This window comes from Solenopsis invicta, chromosome 4 (assembly GCF_016802725.1).
Source record: "Solenopsis invicta isolate M01_SB chromosome 4, UNIL_Sinv_3.0, whole genome shotgun sequence".
Lineage (NCBI taxonomy): Eukaryota > Metazoa > Arthropoda > Insecta > Hymenoptera > Formicidae > Solenopsis > Solenopsis invicta.
In genome coordinates this window covers 4,367,638-4,385,089 of record NC_052667.1, presented here as the reverse complement: position 1 = coordinate 4,385,089, position 17,452 = coordinate 4,367,638, and the positions used below count along the sequence as shown (strand labels likewise).

Below are 17,452 nucleotides of genomic sequence, written 5' to 3'. Positions count from 1 at the left end.
TGCGTTATCGAAATCCGCGACGTTTCCGGGCCGTAACGTATATTGATGTACAGGCGATCGATATCGTTCCCACGCCAATCGACGTGGGGCGTCGCATCTTATGATCCTGCGGCGAGATGAATCCCCCTATCATACAGATTCCGTGTACCGGTTCGTGCAACGGTCTCACCGCTATTCGCGCGGTCTCGTCGTAGTTGCGGAAAAGACCTTCGCTCATTTCGCTCGCGTTGCCCGAAGAGCATTGTCCCACGAGGTCGAACAGCATCGCACATCTGTCTCGCATATTACGACGCAGCACGTGCGACCAACGTATATACACAACAAGAATAGCGATGGTCCGGACGCTATTTTTCCTCGGCACAGCGTTTTTCGCGTTCGCCAAAATTCACGCTGCTCCGACGAGGTACGATCAACGGCAGGATGGCGATTTCAACTTGCACACCAAGTTCGAGAACATCCTCTTCGTTGTGGTCTTCCCTAGTAACGCCGAGAAAATCACCAATGCAGCGTGGAACGCCCTCGACTCTGTGATATCTCGATCAAAGGACCAAGGATTGATCAAAGCCGATGAGGAACCCTTTTCCGTGGAAATTATAAATGTGAATCATCCGAATAAGGAGAGCTCGGTGCGAAAAGCGGAGGGAGGAGAATTGGAGACATCGAACGTTTCGGATCAGCAACCAACGTCCGTCGAAGACAAAGCTGACAGAATCGCGAGAAATGTGAAGAACTTCGACTTCCCGAAGAGCCGTGAGGTGCCGACTGTTCCCGGATACTTCGTGAACGTGAGGAAGACACCCGCGCTCAAGATGGGAAACGGCGGTCGAGCTCGAAACGTGGTCGGGAACGTTTGGAATCCAGACGACGAGCCGGGACAACTGGAAACGTCGTTGAAGAAGCAGCTGCCTCAAAGAGAAGAGAACGTCGCGAGCCAGTCCTCAGAAAGCGTTGACAAGAACGACGTGTCCCTGGTCGCCGAGGAGAAACAGCAGGAACTGAGACTACTGGGTGACAGCATTGAGAACTGCGGTCCAGGAAGACATCGTGACGCGTCTGGCATCTGTCAATCGGACGGGTCGACCGCTTCTCTCCTTTAGCTTTAAGTCCCCACGGTTGTAGTTCTTAAATATCAAAATGTACTAGTTATTCTCATGCGATATTTTATTCTTCATTTAGCTTAAATCTTATATCAGATCTATTACTTTTATTGATTGGAAAGCATCGTTTCTTCTGCTTATTAAAGCAAGAGCCATACAAGATAAAATGCGAGGAGTAATTATTTTATTAATTTAGCATTTAAAACGCGCTGAATGCGAGATGATTATCGTTTCATATAAAGTGTACATGTTGTGAAGATTTATACTGCGTGTGTATCTATTAAACCATTTGATCAATAAAATACTTAAACAGCAATGTGAATATGTATTTAAATATAGGCAAACATCACAAAAAGAAATTTTATTAATAAACTTAATCTTATATAAACCCAATTTAATTGTAATTGAATTTCTATCTTGTCTTCTAAATCAATAAGCTTTTGAAAAGATTATTTTTTTCTCCTTCTGTATTTTTTACATTTCTTGTTCTTTTTTTTTATTGTGCTGCAGTATATAAATAATACGTATCAGAAATTAAATCCTTACCCAAGAATTCTGCTCTTGCTAATTAAAGGGACGGGGATTGCCATATAAGGCGCATCAATACCGGTCCTCCGGGAATTTCCAGAAACCGAAGGTCGTTCCCCAAAGACCGGGTGGCAATTCGGTGTTGTGATGGTGTTGATTTGGTTCCCATCGCAAGGCGGAAGCGTACGCAAGCAAGCGAGCGAGTGAAAGAGAGAGAAAGAAAGAAAGAGAGAGCGCAAGGGCAAGGTTACGGTAATAGGCGCCAAGCCGCGAGACGGGTAGATCGGGGAAACGAACTCGCCGTGAACGGCCACGATAGGACATTGCCCTTTGCAGAGATTGGTGACTATAGATGCGCGCACACCTACGTACACGTGTACATATGTACCTGCGCATGGCGTGTGATAACTATTACGCTCTGTCTTTGGCATCATCACGTTCCCCCCTTTTCGCTCTCCTCTCTTTTTGAATAAAACTGGTTATCGCCGCGAGGGACATTCAACGTATGATTGATACGTTGTTGATGAGGAACAGAAATCAGCTTCGGGGTCTCATCGTGTCTCGAGTATCGTTAATGCTATTAATACTGCCACGTTCCTTTCTTCCGATGGTAATTCGCAATCCGAATGTAATAAGGTTCAGAGAATGCTTGAGAAATAGCGACGCTACATTATTGCTTCCAGCGTCGTGTATCTCGACCTCTCTTGGAGACCAATTGAGAAGAAAAATGCAATTAGCCGTAAGATGAACAATTCTCGAATTATGAGTAACTGAAAATAAAAAATGACAAGATGTTGTTATCTTTAACATCACAAGTAAACCTTTCGTCAATTTTAATTAAAAATTTTGTTTTTTTTTTTAATTTTGAATAAGGAATATTCAAAATTCAATCAAAAACTGAAAAAACAAAACTTCTTCAAACTTGTTATTAAAGACAAATATAAGTTTTTTATATGTAAAATAATACCTTCTCGAATGTATCGTCGACTTTACGAAAGTTGACTCATAAAATTGCGAACATCTGTTTAATCAAGCCCAAACAAATCTCTCCTCCATCTTCGCATAAATTATAGGAGTTTTACAGCGTATCAACAAGCGCTGTGGCGGTATATGTGCCGTTAGCGGCAGGTTGCCGTCAGTCCGCTGAGGTTCTTGAACTTTTCCGGGGATCCGTTTCTAGAACCGAAGGAAGGCTTCAGGTTCGGATCGCCCAGGTGGGGATCGGGATCGTCCTCTGGTACGAGACATCGCCCGGTCATCACACCTCGAGCATCCTCCGTGTTGTCCAGACCACGTCCCACGTTCTCCAAAGTCGTTTCGCCCGCTTTTGTCGGTATCTCGTGATACCGGTACCGGTCCAATCGCGTTCTCGCGATCATCTCGTTAAGAGTCGCAAAAAGTGGTCGGTCCGAGTTCACCTCCGTCAAGTAGGAAATAACTTGGGGTAAATTCACGACCGGAGCTGAACAGGAAGCATCCCGCGCAGTTTCCAAAGTCATCGGCTTCAATCGGAGTTGAGTAAAGAGCCGTAATTTAGGAAATCGAGCTGAAGACAACTTGAACAGATTTTACGAGTAGAAGACGGATCAAGATTAAATAAAGAGTTAACCCGATAAGTTCACGAATTGCGGTCGAGTGGAAGGCAACTCAACAAGTAGCCACTGTTCAATGTTATCAATCAACATGCGCGTATTCAAGACTGTGTTGCTTATCGCGTTCTTCGGCGCAAGCGTTCAGTGTTTACCTGTCACTGACAGCAAGCCGACCGAGTCCAAGATCGAGTCTCAGACTGAGTCCAAGATAGAATCTCAGACCGATTCCAAGATCGAGTCCCAGACCGAGTCCAAGATCGAGATCACTTCAGTGATACCGCAGGAGACAGCTGTAACATCCACAGTCCCGCCAATACCCGCATATTCTGATGCAGTCGATTATTACGACCAGCGGCAGAATGGTAGCGAGAATTACCGTGTTCACGTGGATGGTTTTGCTTTGGTAATTGTACCGATGGAGGCACTGCTCCTGGCTGGCGCAGCTAGTGGTACCTCGGAGCCTAATATATCCCTCGCCAGCCTGGGTTTATCCCCGAACCTGGGCATATCCCAGTCCATCGACGAACCGGACAAATCCACCATTGACATTAGCCACAATAAAACTGATCCGGCGCTCTCGAAGACAATACACAAGTAAGAATCCATCTACTCCATGTCGTTATCTTGATAATTAATTTTATTGGCATTAATTATAATCATATTAATCTTAATTGCGATCTTATTGCGAATGATACCACGCGTAATCTTCAACGTTTTAATTATAAAAATAATTCAGTGTACACTTTCTCGACGTAACCCTTTTTATGTTCCAGACAACCAGCTGTACGGTTGGCGAATTTCTTGGCGCCTTTGATACGTAGCATACGTCATGTGCGAAACATGAACGTACACTAAAACGACTCCCCGATGCTCACAATTCCAATACGCATATAATGTTTCGCCAGCATATATTAAGAAAACGGTATTTTCCTTTTCTTTCAACACAATATGCGCATTCTGCGTTTCACAAATTACAATCATTTAAAATGAGATGTTTAAAAAGAACCATGCTCTCTCCATAGGTATAGGATATCTGCATCTACAGGGATGATGGATGAGTACTCGTAGAATATAACGTGTATGGTTGATGACCAATTCGATGTCGTACCACGCATTTATATGGTGTCTAGATAGCAATAAAGGGACGCGTTAATATTAGCGTTATCCAGCGCATTTCTCTGTAACTTAAAAGATGGCTTTTAAAAAATACATAAAATTACAGAAATGATGATTTCACTGGCCTTATTCGTACAATGTAACAGGCAATTATGTTTCAGTATATATCCACATATGTATTTACATGTTAAGCGGGCTAAATGCAATATTTGCTTTGTCGTTAGCCACAATTATATTTTGATTTAGTGTCACAGCACACAATACAATTATTATTCATATGTTTATAAACCAATCGTAAATGTCAATCTCGCGATTTCTTATATTGAATATATATTTTATATTGATTATTTGCGAATTTTTCATGTGCATTACGTATAATCTTTAATTTTTATATGTAAAGTTAAATGTATAATATAATATAATAAATTTATATGCATCTGTGTCTCTCAATATATGAAAATTTATTGGATTAAACATTAAAATACATATGTGTTATCGTTTGGTGTATCATCACAATGTTCCTATGTTTAAAACTATGTTCAAGCAAAGCTTCATTTTGATAGAGGAAACTTTGTCTACACGTTTATAATAAATCTCAACTTTGGTTTCACTGAGCAAGAAGTTATTATAAATCTCAGACAACAAAACCTACAGATATTAATGTATATACATTCGCAAAAAAATAAATTACACACACAAACATACAAAAATGATCGCACAAATGTTTTCTCTAATCCTCATCTATTGAAAAGCTTCTCAAAGTATTTTTATATATACGAGATTTGTCATAAAATATTTTACTATCTTCTCGGATGTGATTATGATAATACATGTGTTGATCGAAGACACAATAAAAGGTATCCAAATTCTATCATTTCAATTCATTCTTTGTTTTATATGATGGCATATGTGATAGCATATGATACCATATACCTGTTGTATTCTCCATTAATTGCTATTATCTTAAATGTAGGATACCCTGTCTATCTTGATTGAAAGAACTTAAAATTAATCTTTTACTTATGAACCTAATAATTTCACACACTGAAGAATCATTTTACGCATTGAATATAAAAATCTATGATCAACTCGGTGGGTATCAGCATTGAATACAATATATTCAGGAATAATGAATAATGATTTACAATTTTGTATTTTCACAAAAAGTATAGTAGCGTATTACAAAACGTATTTAAATATGTTAAATATATTTAATGAGACGTAAATATAATTTAGACATCTAAAACATATATTTTATATGCGCTAATACATTTATAAATATATAAATATTTAAAATCGTTATTCATTATTCGTAAATGTATTTTGCCCAATGCTGCTAAAAAAAAGCAAATCAGTAAAATAAAATATCTTCTGATATCCTTCTACATGCTACGTAATTAGCTATAATTGATTGTAATTTTAACCAGAATTATTTATTTTTTTTTGTACATTGTTTTATAGAAACAACAACGAGCCTGTATTTGTTCCAATTTGATTCTTTGCAATCTCGGCGTATAACGTCATATTAGTATACACATGTACAGCATTGTATTTAGCTTGCAATTAATATTACAACGCGGATAAAAAATACGCAGTCTCAAAAAAAAAAAAAGAAAATTATATGTAATTCATATTCACATGCTTTTAAAAATTCTTTAAAAATTGTTTTCACGTTGAAATTAAAAATCCCATTTTTTAAATAAAATGTTCGTTGATGTTTAATATAACAATTCAGACTCTCAAAATTGACATGGATATTTTTAGGAATTGAAATCATTTATAATAAGAAGAATATAAAAAATTAATAAGAGATTTTAAAATATTAAGCGGAAGTCACTCCGATCGCAGTCGAGATCCTCAGTCTATTTCGCCGAGACTGCTATTAATAGCAAGTACGGCCTCATCAAATTTCAATTTCTCCTTATCCGCTTACAGGAGGAATTATATCATTTGACATCTCTTTTACGAAAGACAATAATTTATGTCGGAGATATGGCAGTAGCGTCAAAGAAGCACACTATAAAAACGTATCGGCGACATCGCCAGCTATTACCTCTTTGAGCAAAATTCGGCAATTCTCCACGACGCTACGTCGCCGATCCGGTACATTGTTCAGAACTTCTTCGGGTGATTGATGAAGGTTATCGATAATTTTGCGAAGCTCGTTCAGCTCCGTTATGGTGGCTTCTAATTTTATCTCCAAGTTAGACCTGTAAATAATGACATTCCAGTTAATAATTAAAATTTCATCGTTATTTCATCGTAATCGTTGAAATTTTATCGTTTGATCAGATTTGTGAAACTTACTTCTCTTCTTTTAGTTCCTGTATACATGTATCGTTGTCAAGCTGTATGATTCGTAGTACTTTCAGAAGTTTGGTAACAAGATTGTCCACCTCGATCACTTGATCGACAAGATCTACAGATGGACAGTAATCCGTCAATGGTACAGGACCGTCATTGATCCCGGTGTCAGATTCGCTCACAGAATCGCAATCATCGTCACCCTCGTCTTCCACCTGTAAATTTTAACACAAATAATTTCATACTCGTAACTTATACTTTTCGACAGTTAGATTTACTTTCCTTACGTTAGATACTTGCCTTACGACGATGTAAGATTGCCTGGGTGAGATTTGTCAGACTAGTACACTCATCGCTGTACTTTGTCTTCCTTATATGCTCGTCCGACGTTTCGGGGAAACTCAGTGCTCTGCGGAGAGAATCGCTGCTCGATACCATATTATGCGAGTATGTGTCCGGTAAAGGTACGTCTTCTAAAACGCTTTCCATCATCAAACATGGTTCGGTTTCAAAATCGAGCAAGTCAGATGATGATTCCATGCTTAGGTCTAAAAAGAAAAAATTTTATGAACTTAAATGTAATCTCATTATTACACGTATAGTATTTCACATTTATTTCATTACCTTTGTAAATTTTAGACGAATCTAGACTAGACTTTTTATCGATGTTTCTCGCCGCAAAGGGATGTGTCGCAGCGTTTCTAATTGCACTAATCACCGCGGAAACAAAGGATCCACTTTTCGGGCTCGGCGTGCGTTCCTTTAAACTCTGTTTAGAACTAACTGGACTAGACTCCACGCTACTGTTACTTCTACTGTACGCTTCGTTATGATATATGACGTCCTTTTTGGGAAAAGAATTATAAGATATTTAATCTCTCTAATTATAATTAAAAATAATTTTTAAAATTATTAAATTTAGTAAATAGAAAAAGTAGTTAATAGAATATCGATCTTTCACCTCTATGTATTGTGATCGTTTTGTTTATTATATTTATTTATAAGAGATAGCATATGTTATTATTGTTCATTTGTATCGCTATTAGCAGATAAGAATACAAACTACACGTAAGAGAGAATTTCCACCGTTATATTTACCTCAAGATCTTTTATCGAAATATTATAAGAAGCAATTAGTTGATCTATTAATCCTTCCAATCTGGTGCTAAGTCCGGAAAGGGCTACAGCTGCTCCAGACATAGCAGCGCCCTGAGTCAGTAAAAGTTCTCTACTTCTTCGTTCGACGGCATTCAACTTTAGACTCATTGATAAATTCTCTTGCCTAAAAATAGATCAATAGTTCAAATACAATTTATAATGTTCAGTATAAATATCGTTAAAAGTTTCCGTGAGATGCGTACCTTCTTTGTTCGCTAATTCGCACTAAATGCTTACACTCCTCCATTTGTCTTTCTAATTCTGTCTCTTTTTGAGTTAAAGCTTCCCCTTTTTTCTTGAGCTACAAAAGGCAAATGAGTGTGAAATAAATAGTACATAGACGTCATACTTCAAGAAGCGTCTTTAAAAGATACGTACCTCCACTTCGGCGTCCTTAAGTGCATCCACCAAGGTGGCCTTTTCTTCTTGAAGGAAATCTTGCATTTCAGCTGATTCAGCTTCTAATTCTTGTTGTTGTTGTAGCAAGGCTTTCTGCGCGGCTAGACTCTTGTCCAAATCCTTTAATAAAAAAGGTTATAAAGATTTTTTTTACAGAAAAATAATGAAAATAATTTTGATATTATAATTTTGCAACTACCATAGATATGATATTCTTACCCGGTTTAACATACGACACAGTGATTGTAGATCGGCTATTTCGACTTGCTGATTAGCAACAACTTGTCCTGAGGATTGTATATGACATTCGAGCTCGAGAAAGCTGTCGCTGCCCTCTGAAAAGTAATTTCATTAGTAATATCTTGTTCTCTACAAATTTATTTTTACAAGTTATGCAGATATGCAAGTATAAATTTATCATTTATTTTTACACTATTATATTATTCGTTGAATTACCTGCGTGTTCCGATTGCGGCGTACCTAGCATAGCCAGTACCCGCTGCGCGTTCCTATCAAGTTCCTGACGCGCAAACGCGTGATCGGCCCGTTCTTCCTCTAAAAGACGATTTGTTTCAGCCAATTTAAGTTTTAATTTCTCATTCTCCTCCCGCAAATTGCTGCTTTCCTCGTTCAAGCGTTTTAAGTTATCCTGCAAAGTTTGCACATCGTCCCAAGTATTCTCCGTTTGGCAATCCTTGTGTAGTCTTTCAATGACCTCGGGTCCGGTGATAGTGCTCGGTTGCCCGGACATTACTTTCTCGATGTCTTGTCCAGTTAAGCCGGTCTGCGCGCTGGTTTCGTGATATATACGAGTCTTCTCAATGATTCTTTGTCTAGGATACGGCGGCAAGCTTTTATGAATGGAAGATGGATCTCTGCCTATAATACTTTTCTTCTCAACGATTCTGCTGAGACTGACGTCTCGACTTCCAGATCTACTTCTGGCCGTCTTATCCGTCTTCTCTCCGGTTTTCGAGATTGTCAGTTTATTTCTGTTCCTACGTGGCAACGTTGCATACGTGTCAAGCGCCTTATTATCTTGGCCAACAGCTTTATCAGAACGTGAAGCGGTACTTTTCACACACTGAGTGCGAGGCGTTGACATGGACGGTATCTTCATTTTCGTTTCCTCGGATGGCGTGGACGCAGGCGTGCGCGTCAGGCGTGTACTCGACGCGGTTCTCGACCTCGACGAATCGTTCCTGACAATTCTCCCACTACGCTGCGCCAGATCCTTGTTGATCTCCGTGGTCAGTGCAGACGGCAACGAGTCAGGCAGCACTCTCGTCCTTGTCCTCGCAATTGAGGCCGCAGTGGGAGTAGTTATAGAACTAGACATTACATTACTGCTGGATCGACAGCCATACGTCGTCGTACCACGACTACTAACAGGCGTCTTGGCGATATCCGCAATGAGTGAAGAGCTCGATTCTCCTCGGGCGTTTAATTTCTCCCTCGATCGTGGTCGATGGTCCCGTTCCCTGCTCGCGCCTTGAGACTTGGTCATTATGTTTCTAGGAGTTGCTGTTCGTGACTTGGATCGTGGCGTCGTTGCGTTCAAGCTCATACTCGATGTCATGTTCGTTGGTTTTGTACGAGCGCACTTCTGTGAATCGGTACTACTTGTAATCTTCTTCTTAGCCGAATTGGACGTCGTTGCGGTTCTCTTCACGTTCATGCGACTTGTTCGAACAGATACGCTGCCAGCGATGGATGAGCTCTCACTGCCACCTTCGCTCGTACCTTCGCCGCCAGTAGCACCTAGTCGTACATCATCTGGCAACGTGGATCCGCATGCGTCTTCGTACACCGAGCAACAACTGACGAGGCTAGAATCGCAAGAAGCCTCATCCAGGCCACCGCAACTGCTCGTGTAGTCAACGCTATTTCTATTGCGTTCCTGTACGAAAAGAATAATGAATCTAAATAAATAATTTATTTATAGATCAGTTTATCATGAATATCTAAACACTTCTAAAGTGTCTTGAAACCAGATTTTTATTTTTTTATAAAAAAAAATATTTTCTTCACGAATAAAACTTCACATTGAAACTCACTCTTGGAACCTCTGTCGCGCAACCCTCGACGCCACTGTCACTGCCATCCTTGCTGTCCTTATTCTCGGCCAGTGACTTGTCGCTTGTTTTGTTACTCTGCGACTCGCTGATGTGAATGACGGTGATGTTGCAGTCGCTGTTCATAGTGAGGTCCGGATCCTCCTCTCCATTGAGAGGCGAAGCGAGATCCTCCGGTACGCCCGAGTCCTGCCGCGCCACATTCAGTATCGGCGAGGACGAACCCACCTTCAAACAATTTTCGGACTCGGCGTATGAAGTCTCCATTATGACGGTATTGAGTGTGTCACTCATTTCGCTTTTATCATCTTGCCACTGAAAAATAGAGCAGAAAATGGCAAATGAGTAAAAAAAAAAAAAAATTAAATGTAATAATATACTCTATATAATTTATATATAAAATCACGAATAAGTTTTGAAACTTAAGGTAACAGTTATATATAGATAGATATATTTCAGAGGTTCATAAATCTAATTAGAAACAGTCTTTTGGCTAGCATTTTGACTACAAGCTTGCAGAAGTTAGTGTGAAATATAGCATTTTGTGAGACGCTGTAGTAAACATATTGATTTAATTTTCTGAAATTAAACAGCTGATTATTGAATATAGAATTGATTATACAAAAGCTTTTCAAGTTCATGGCTAAAAAAAAAATTATTCAATACAGATGGCAGTGGACCGAGAATACAGCCAGGAACAATTAGCTTGTACGACGCCAAGTCGATAAAGCTATTTCGTTTCAAAATTGAGTTATGGCATTCCAATCACGAGCGTATTGAATTAGTCGAATGGCACACACATCTCGTACGAAGGAAATCATTTCGGATAGTCTGGACGCGTTTTTCTGATTCGTGTCGCTTCAAAGAAGTGATTAACTATTTAATAAACAATAATAAAAATAAAGTAAAATTTGATTCTTATCAATCATAGTATTATATTTTTAATCATTTTATTTTAAATAGAGACAGATATTCTCTTCGTAAATTTTATTTTTCACAATTACATTTAATTGTAATCATTCATTTGTAAACTCAAAAAATTTACAAATAATTTGTAATAAACAAAATTTAATTATAATTTTGAATAATACGCGTTGGAATATTTATTTCATTATTTTTCGCAAAAGTTAATGTTTTTTAAATTAGGATCAAGCTTTATTTCTTGAGCTTTCTCTTATCAGTTTATCTCTGTTCTTTTTAACGACGTTCTTAAACCAAGGTAAAGGCCGAATAATTATTATAGATATAAAATCGCGATAACAGGAAGCGAACGAGGTGATTCCCCCTAGGCGCACAGCTGCGAGCACAGCTGATATCTCGTAGATCATTCGCATAGATGTTTTGTCGTACTACTATATATTGAGCTAAATTACTCCTTCCTGATCGAATGACGTAGTGCATTTCACGCGTGAATCGCGATTTACAAGAAATCGTTTGACTGAATAACAGTGAGAGTGACGTGTTCGAGTGAGACCTTCGCGAGATAAGACGTTTGCTAATATCAATGATAAATATATTGGTAATTAACACATTAGAATTTACGTTCTTTGCAAATAAAAAAAAAACATTAAAAAAACAGAGACCTTCTTAAAAAAAAAGAGAGAAACAGATTTGATTCAAACTAAAGAATCAAGATAGAAGAGACATTATTTTTCTTCTAGCATATCGTGATAAAAATCTGAATTCAAGAGATATACATACACACATTAAAGATTGTCTTAGAAATTATCTCTTTATTCTTGCGAAGTTTAGCACAATAAGATATGTATCAATATCAATCAATTTTTAGCCTATTGTTGTTACCTACTATTGTTAAAACTTTTGCTGGGGAAAAGTGCATTCCACATTCGCTCCAAGTACACTTTCTGTTTTAGGCATGTATTTTGGCATTTCTCCTCGATTGCATGGTGAAATCTGCTGTACATAACTTGTTGTACACAACCGTAGTATTCAGAAATTAAATTTGCATTACTCTCTCTTTCTGTCGAGGAATTATAATATTTCAGGAGAGGATATATTTATTTTTATCTGACAATTTTTTCCTTCTCCCAGCTTTATGAAAAGAATAGCAACAAAATGTTTCAATTCTTATATTTTTTGAAAGAATATCTGTATTATATCTTCTAACATTTTTTATTATTATAATAAAGATTAAAGCTATTTGGCAAATAATTAGAAAGAAGTTTTAAAGAGATAAAATTTGTATATACTAATAACTCCGAGGCATCAATCAAAAGAATTGTAAAAGCAAAATTACAAATTAATCCCCAACAATTTAAAAGTCTAAAGATGACGTTACGATTATATTAAGAAACGTAGTTGTAAAGTCTTTTCAGACGCAGACCGTTTTGTCCTTCGCTTGGACGTGATGAATAATTGTGAGAGAATGGCGTGCCGAATTAAAGAGAAAAGGTGAAACAGAGTCGTAACTAGATTAGGCGAACACGGTCCTTTTTTCCAAAGATCTCTAATATTTTACACTGCTATATTAGTACCGTTTTGTAGATTTCCTTTTGTGTAAAAAAAATTTGTACAATTGGATACACAGGATGTCTTTTTTTAATTAACAATTTCAGAAATACTTTGTTGCCAATTTAAAGACACAGAGGAAAAAAATACATTTTCTTAAAACCGTATATTTTCATATAGGCATTTGATTGTTCCATTTAAGTAAATATATTTACTTTTAAAAGTAAATAGACATATTACCAGTATTTAAAAAATTGATTACTTCGAGTATAAAAATTACTTGATTAAAAATTATTTTATTTTATTAATATAACATTTCAATTAAGAAAAATTTAACTTGACTGCCAGTAAATAAGTTAGAACCCATCAAATAAATAATTTTCTTGTGTCAAGTAAAATTTTTTTAAAGAGTTTTTTTTCTTTCAGTAAAGGAAATGCATCACAATACGTAATCAAATTATCTGATAAATAAATAGGTAAATCTACCGACAGCAGTTTCATCACAGGCGCTGTAACTCCTAGTTACGACTCTGGTATCAATGAACGCTGAGTGTTCTCCGCTAGAAGGTCTCGCGGGAAGTCCCCCGAGAAGTGATAATAACCGGGGCCGATTGTGGTCGGTGAAGAACCCGCCGTCAACGCGCATGAATCGACCGTGTACGCATTCGTTATTACGCGGCCACAACGTAGGGATCGGAGTTGTATCACGCTACTCGTCGTAACGTAAATAACTCTCTCTCTCTCTCTCGTGCGATTCTGCACGTACGCACTCTTTCTTTCCAATTCTCGCATACTCGCCTCTGAAAGAACAGGGTAAACCTGTATTTTAAAGGGTAAAAAAGGGCAAAAAAGACAGACGAGACCATTTGACGAAGTGGTACGTGATCAGTACATTACTTTTGTAACGAGTCACCTAACAAGAATTGGGCAACAATTGTATAATTGTTGTACTTGTCACAAATCATCTGGTGAAGTGGAATTTTTCCTATCGACGAGGAGAAGTGGCAATCGGCGAGTATCAATGACTATCTCCCACATCAGCGAGCAACAGGACCCGAAGAAGAAGGAATGGAAGATCAAGAGCGACTCTATGAGACGCTGCAAGCATTCTTCCGACGAAGATGACGTCGACGACGGTGTCAAGCGATTCCATGGCGACGGACTCGTCGTCAGGATGCACTCGAATCACCGCGTACTGGAGGTCATAGGCGATGGCTGTCGGATCATCCTGTCGAAGAATTCCGGCAGTGTTCACGTTATCGGTGATGGCTGTCGGCTTCGCGTGAACCACAACGTGGGCGACATCGAGTACACTGGCGATGGTGGACAGATCCTTCTCGGACCGGACTCCTCTAAAGGAAAGGTGAAATTCGTGGGCGACGGCGGGAAGATAATTCTCGATTCCAGTCCCGAAGAAACAGACCTGAAGAAACAAAGAAGTAGAAAGACCTGCGTGCAACAAACGACGTATTTGTGCAAGGAAATTATTGAAAAAATACCAGAGTGCAAAGATGAGCACAGGGCATCGAATCAAGAGGATCTGGACAATATCTTGAACGATGCGAAGGAAAGGAGCCAGGGGAAGTACGGGAAGCGCAACGAGGAAACACGGAAATCCTCGTGGCATCCGACCGTTACGAAGATCATCACGAAGATCCAAAGCGACGGTCAATGCGTAACGAAACGCTTCGGTGATTCTTCGTTGATCGTTAATTCCCGCGGTCGTCCTGCGAAAAGTGTGTCGAGAACTTCGGGAACCAGTGTCGAGCTTAAGTGATGTAACCGGAGTTTCTTAGGCGGTGCTACTATAGAAACGTCTATCCTTAGAAAAATAAACGATTAGGCGCTCAGCAGTTGGCTGCGCATAATTTCCACTGAAAGCTCTTCTATCTCCAAATGTACAAATCGTTAGGAATTATTCAAATTTTACTAGAAATTTTGGGAAGCTCACTGCAACAAGGTCGAGATTAGTTGTATTTCGAAATTGTGTGACAGCGGAAGTAACTAATAGATACTTGGATTTGTTATTAATTTTATTATATTTCCTGTCTTTGTGATATTTTTAAATTATTATTTAAGAAATACCACTTACGTATTCTCACGTCATTAGCTATAAAAATGTTCCTCGCTTTATGAAATAAATTATTTAAGAGAATTATTTTTTGAACTCTCTGTTTTCTGCGCAGAATTACGAACATCTGACATTTTTTAATTAATATTTAAGAAATATCGCTATTTACGTAACATTACACAATGTTACCAGGTTATTAGCCTATAAAAATATGTTCATTGTTTTGTGAAATATATTATTTAAGAGAATTATTTTTTGTACTGTCTTCTCTACAAAATTACGAACGTCAAGCTATCATTAACATAAAAATTACATTTGACGTAAATATGAAAAATAGGACTTTTAAATGACTATAATTAACGCTAACTGTATACTGGCTAATATACTGTTCACGCAAATTAATCGTTGAGCAAATCTCTCTTTTCATTTTCGCTTTTTCTAATTACGTGTCCTAATTTTCAAATAAAAATTTATTAATCATAAGTAATAGAGAATTTTTATCAAGATAAATTATTTATATATTAAATTGTAAAAAAATTGTTACTAAATATATTTTACTATTAAAACCATGAAACTTTTATTAGTTATTATCCTAACTTTGAAACCCAATAAAACTTTCAATTGACATTTCAATAGTTCCTATAACAATAATAATAATAATGTAACTCAATATCTAATTATATGAAATATTAATGATATATTTTTTATCACTATTAAGTTAAGACCGATCTGTCTTTTGTACTCGCAGAGTATCAGACCGAAACGATCTCAAAGATCCAGACAACAAATAAGAAACGTGATAAATCGACTCACCAAGGCATTGAAGCGTTTTAGTGTCTGTAACGTATGAAATAAATATAGGAAATAGCGATGAGAGACTAAACGCCGAGAGTTGATTTATATTTAAACACGAATAAAGCGTAGCAACGGCGTTTCTCGAGAACACAGTGTGATCGATAGATAGGATATCGGTCGTAATCTATTCCTGGCAACCATATGAAGCCCGTAAGCTGAAAAATTTATTTCCGAAGACACGGCTGTATAAAATTATGATGCACTCAAATCGATCATAAACAGAAGCTTTCTCCTTAATCGCATCATCTATCCTAAAAAAACGTGACAAAGTTATATTTAAATTAATTCAAATATAATTTCAGTTTTTTTTTAATCCTAAGACGCGAAATGACTAACTTTTCGTTAAAAAAAATTCCGCACATAGCCCTTCAGCTCTCATGTCGCTCTAGTGTGAAATCTAAGTCTGGAAATGAAGAGATCGAGTATACTTTGTTTGACACCCTCGATATAAGCTGCAACGACTGGGTGTGCACTGGATTCAGCAGTTACCGAGATATTTCAGTAAATGGACGGCGGTCACACATGGGACAGCCGCCGCGAGGAAGATAATTCTATTTATGAACGACAGTAATGCGTAGCATTCCCGAATATCACGGAAAGAGATTAGTCCTATGATTTACGAGAACTTCTTTCCTCGAGATTTACAGTGCTATTTCAATATTTAGTAGCCTTGTAAAAGTACTCGTTCATATTTCTGAACTTTCGCGGGTTTCTCCAAATAAAATACTATTTTTTTAGAATAATAATATCTCAAATATAAATTTCAATTTTATGTTTGTCTTAACTATGTTCAAAAGGTGACGTTTTTTGTAAACGTGTAATAAAAATCAAAAAACAATTTAGAAATCAAACAAGAAATAGTGTCCTTTAGAGACAATGCGATAGCTGATGCGTAACTATCTGTTTATTACAATTAATCAAATTGATCAAGCAATTAGCTCAAGCAGCAGCTATCGCGTTAGTTTTAAAGGACACTTTGTTTCTTCTTCGATTTATCATCTCAAAGTCTAATTTTCTCATTTAAAATCGACATAGAATTATAGAATGCAAGAAACGCTAATGTAAGATGATATTCTCAGTAATTGGTGCAATGTTGTTGCTGTTGTTCATGCAGCATGTCAAAGAAGTCGTCAAAATATCGCTTTGTGAAAGCAAAGAGAAGCGAGAAACATTCCATTCCCTCTTTCTCTCTCAGGAGACTCGATTCGGAGTCTTGAGATCGGAGTCCCTGCTCCCTATTCTCCTTCTCTTCCTCAGGGTCCGTGCCATGTGGATATATTTATCGTCGTGTTCGCTAAAATCATTCCACGAGGCTCGCCTATGCGAGAACGAGTCTTATCCAGTGCAGGTTGCATTCGCCGCGTGCTCGCGACTCGCTTCCGAAGAACATTAGTATGTCAAACGTTCATGTAATGGATCTCCTTTCTTTTCCTAGTAATTAAAATAGATTTTAATAAACGTAATCTCCTCGATGGTCAAAACCGTCCTGCACTGAAAAACAAATTTTTCATGTTCAAGTAAATATATTTTAATTACATTTCCTCGATTTGAATAAATATTAGCTGGTATAAAATAATTTATTTTTTTAAACTTAGAAAATATTTTTTTTAATATTGAAAAAAAAAACTTTTTTCAATGTACTTAAATTTTCTCGCGACGATGCACACAGTGTGTCATTTGTTCAGTCTAGCTTCACAAATGTGTTTCTATTTAAGGAACGTCTACAATGAAATCATTATGATGTTATGATGATGCGATGAACCAATCAGAAGAGAAAAAAACCATATA

General features: G+C 37.6%; 4 protein-coding genes across 5 annotated transcripts in view; 3 read left to right on the top strand and 1 right to left on the bottom strand.

Moving 5' to 3' along the window:
* The first annotated feature begins 116 nt into the window (after nt 1–116).
* On the top strand, nt 117–1,413 carry LOC105195623. Its single transcript, XM_011161122.3, has one exon. It carries the CDS (start codon nt 333–335, stop codon nt 1,095–1,097), a length of 765 nt encoding a protein of 254 aa, XP_011159424.1. The 5' UTR covers nt 117–332; the 3' UTR covers nt 1,098–1,413.
* Nucleotides 1,414–2,896: 1,483 nt separating this feature from the next.
* LOC105195628 lies at nt 2,897–5,042 on the top strand. Of its 2 annotated transcripts, XR_005574668.1 has the most exons (3): nt 2,898–3,811; nt 3,991–4,139; nt 4,240–5,042. XR_005574668.1 is itself a non-coding variant. In XM_011161130.3 (2 exons), exons 1-2 carry the CDS (start codon nt 3,294–3,296, stop codon nt 4,070–4,072), a joined length of 600 nt encoding a protein of 199 aa, XP_011159432.1. In that variant the 5' UTR covers nt 2,897–3,293; the 3' UTR covers nt 4,073–5,041. The 2 variants fall into 2 exon arrangements, 1 of the variants encoding a protein (XP_011159432.1); XM_011161130.3 differs by having other exon boundaries at nt 2,897–3,811; nt 3,991–5,041.
* Nucleotides 3,840–17,452, bottom strand: part of LOC105195627 — an 18,107-nt gene continuing 4,494 nt past the window's right edge. Inside the window, exons 2-11 of the mRNA XM_026136431.2 lie at nt 10,252–10,584; nt 8,651–10,094; nt 8,414–8,529; nt 8,174–8,314; nt 7,999–8,096; nt 7,736–7,919; nt 7,262–7,481; nt 6,938–7,185; nt 6,641–6,852; nt 3,840–6,543 (exon numbers count right to left, since the gene is read on the bottom strand). Of these exons, the coding sequence (XP_025992216.1) occupies nt 6,351–6,543; nt 6,641–6,852; nt 6,938–7,185; nt 7,262–7,481; nt 7,736–7,919; nt 7,999–8,096; nt 8,174–8,314; nt 8,414–8,529; nt 8,651–10,094; nt 10,252–10,563 (3,168 nt within the window). The 5' untranslated portion in view covers nt 10,564–10,584 and the 3' untranslated portion in view covers nt 3,840–6,350. The remainder of the gene's footprint in view (nt 6,544–6,640; nt 6,853–6,937; nt 7,186–7,261; nt 7,482–7,735; nt 7,920–7,998; nt 8,097–8,173; nt 8,315–8,413; nt 8,530–8,650; nt 10,095–10,251; nt 10,585–17,452) is intronic.
* LOC105195626 lies at nt 13,136–15,332 on the top strand. The gene has a single exon (XM_011161127.3). It carries the CDS (start codon nt 13,760–13,762, stop codon nt 14,513–14,515), a length of 756 nt encoding a protein of 251 aa, XP_011159429.1. The 5' UTR covers nt 13,136–13,759; the 3' UTR covers nt 14,516–15,332.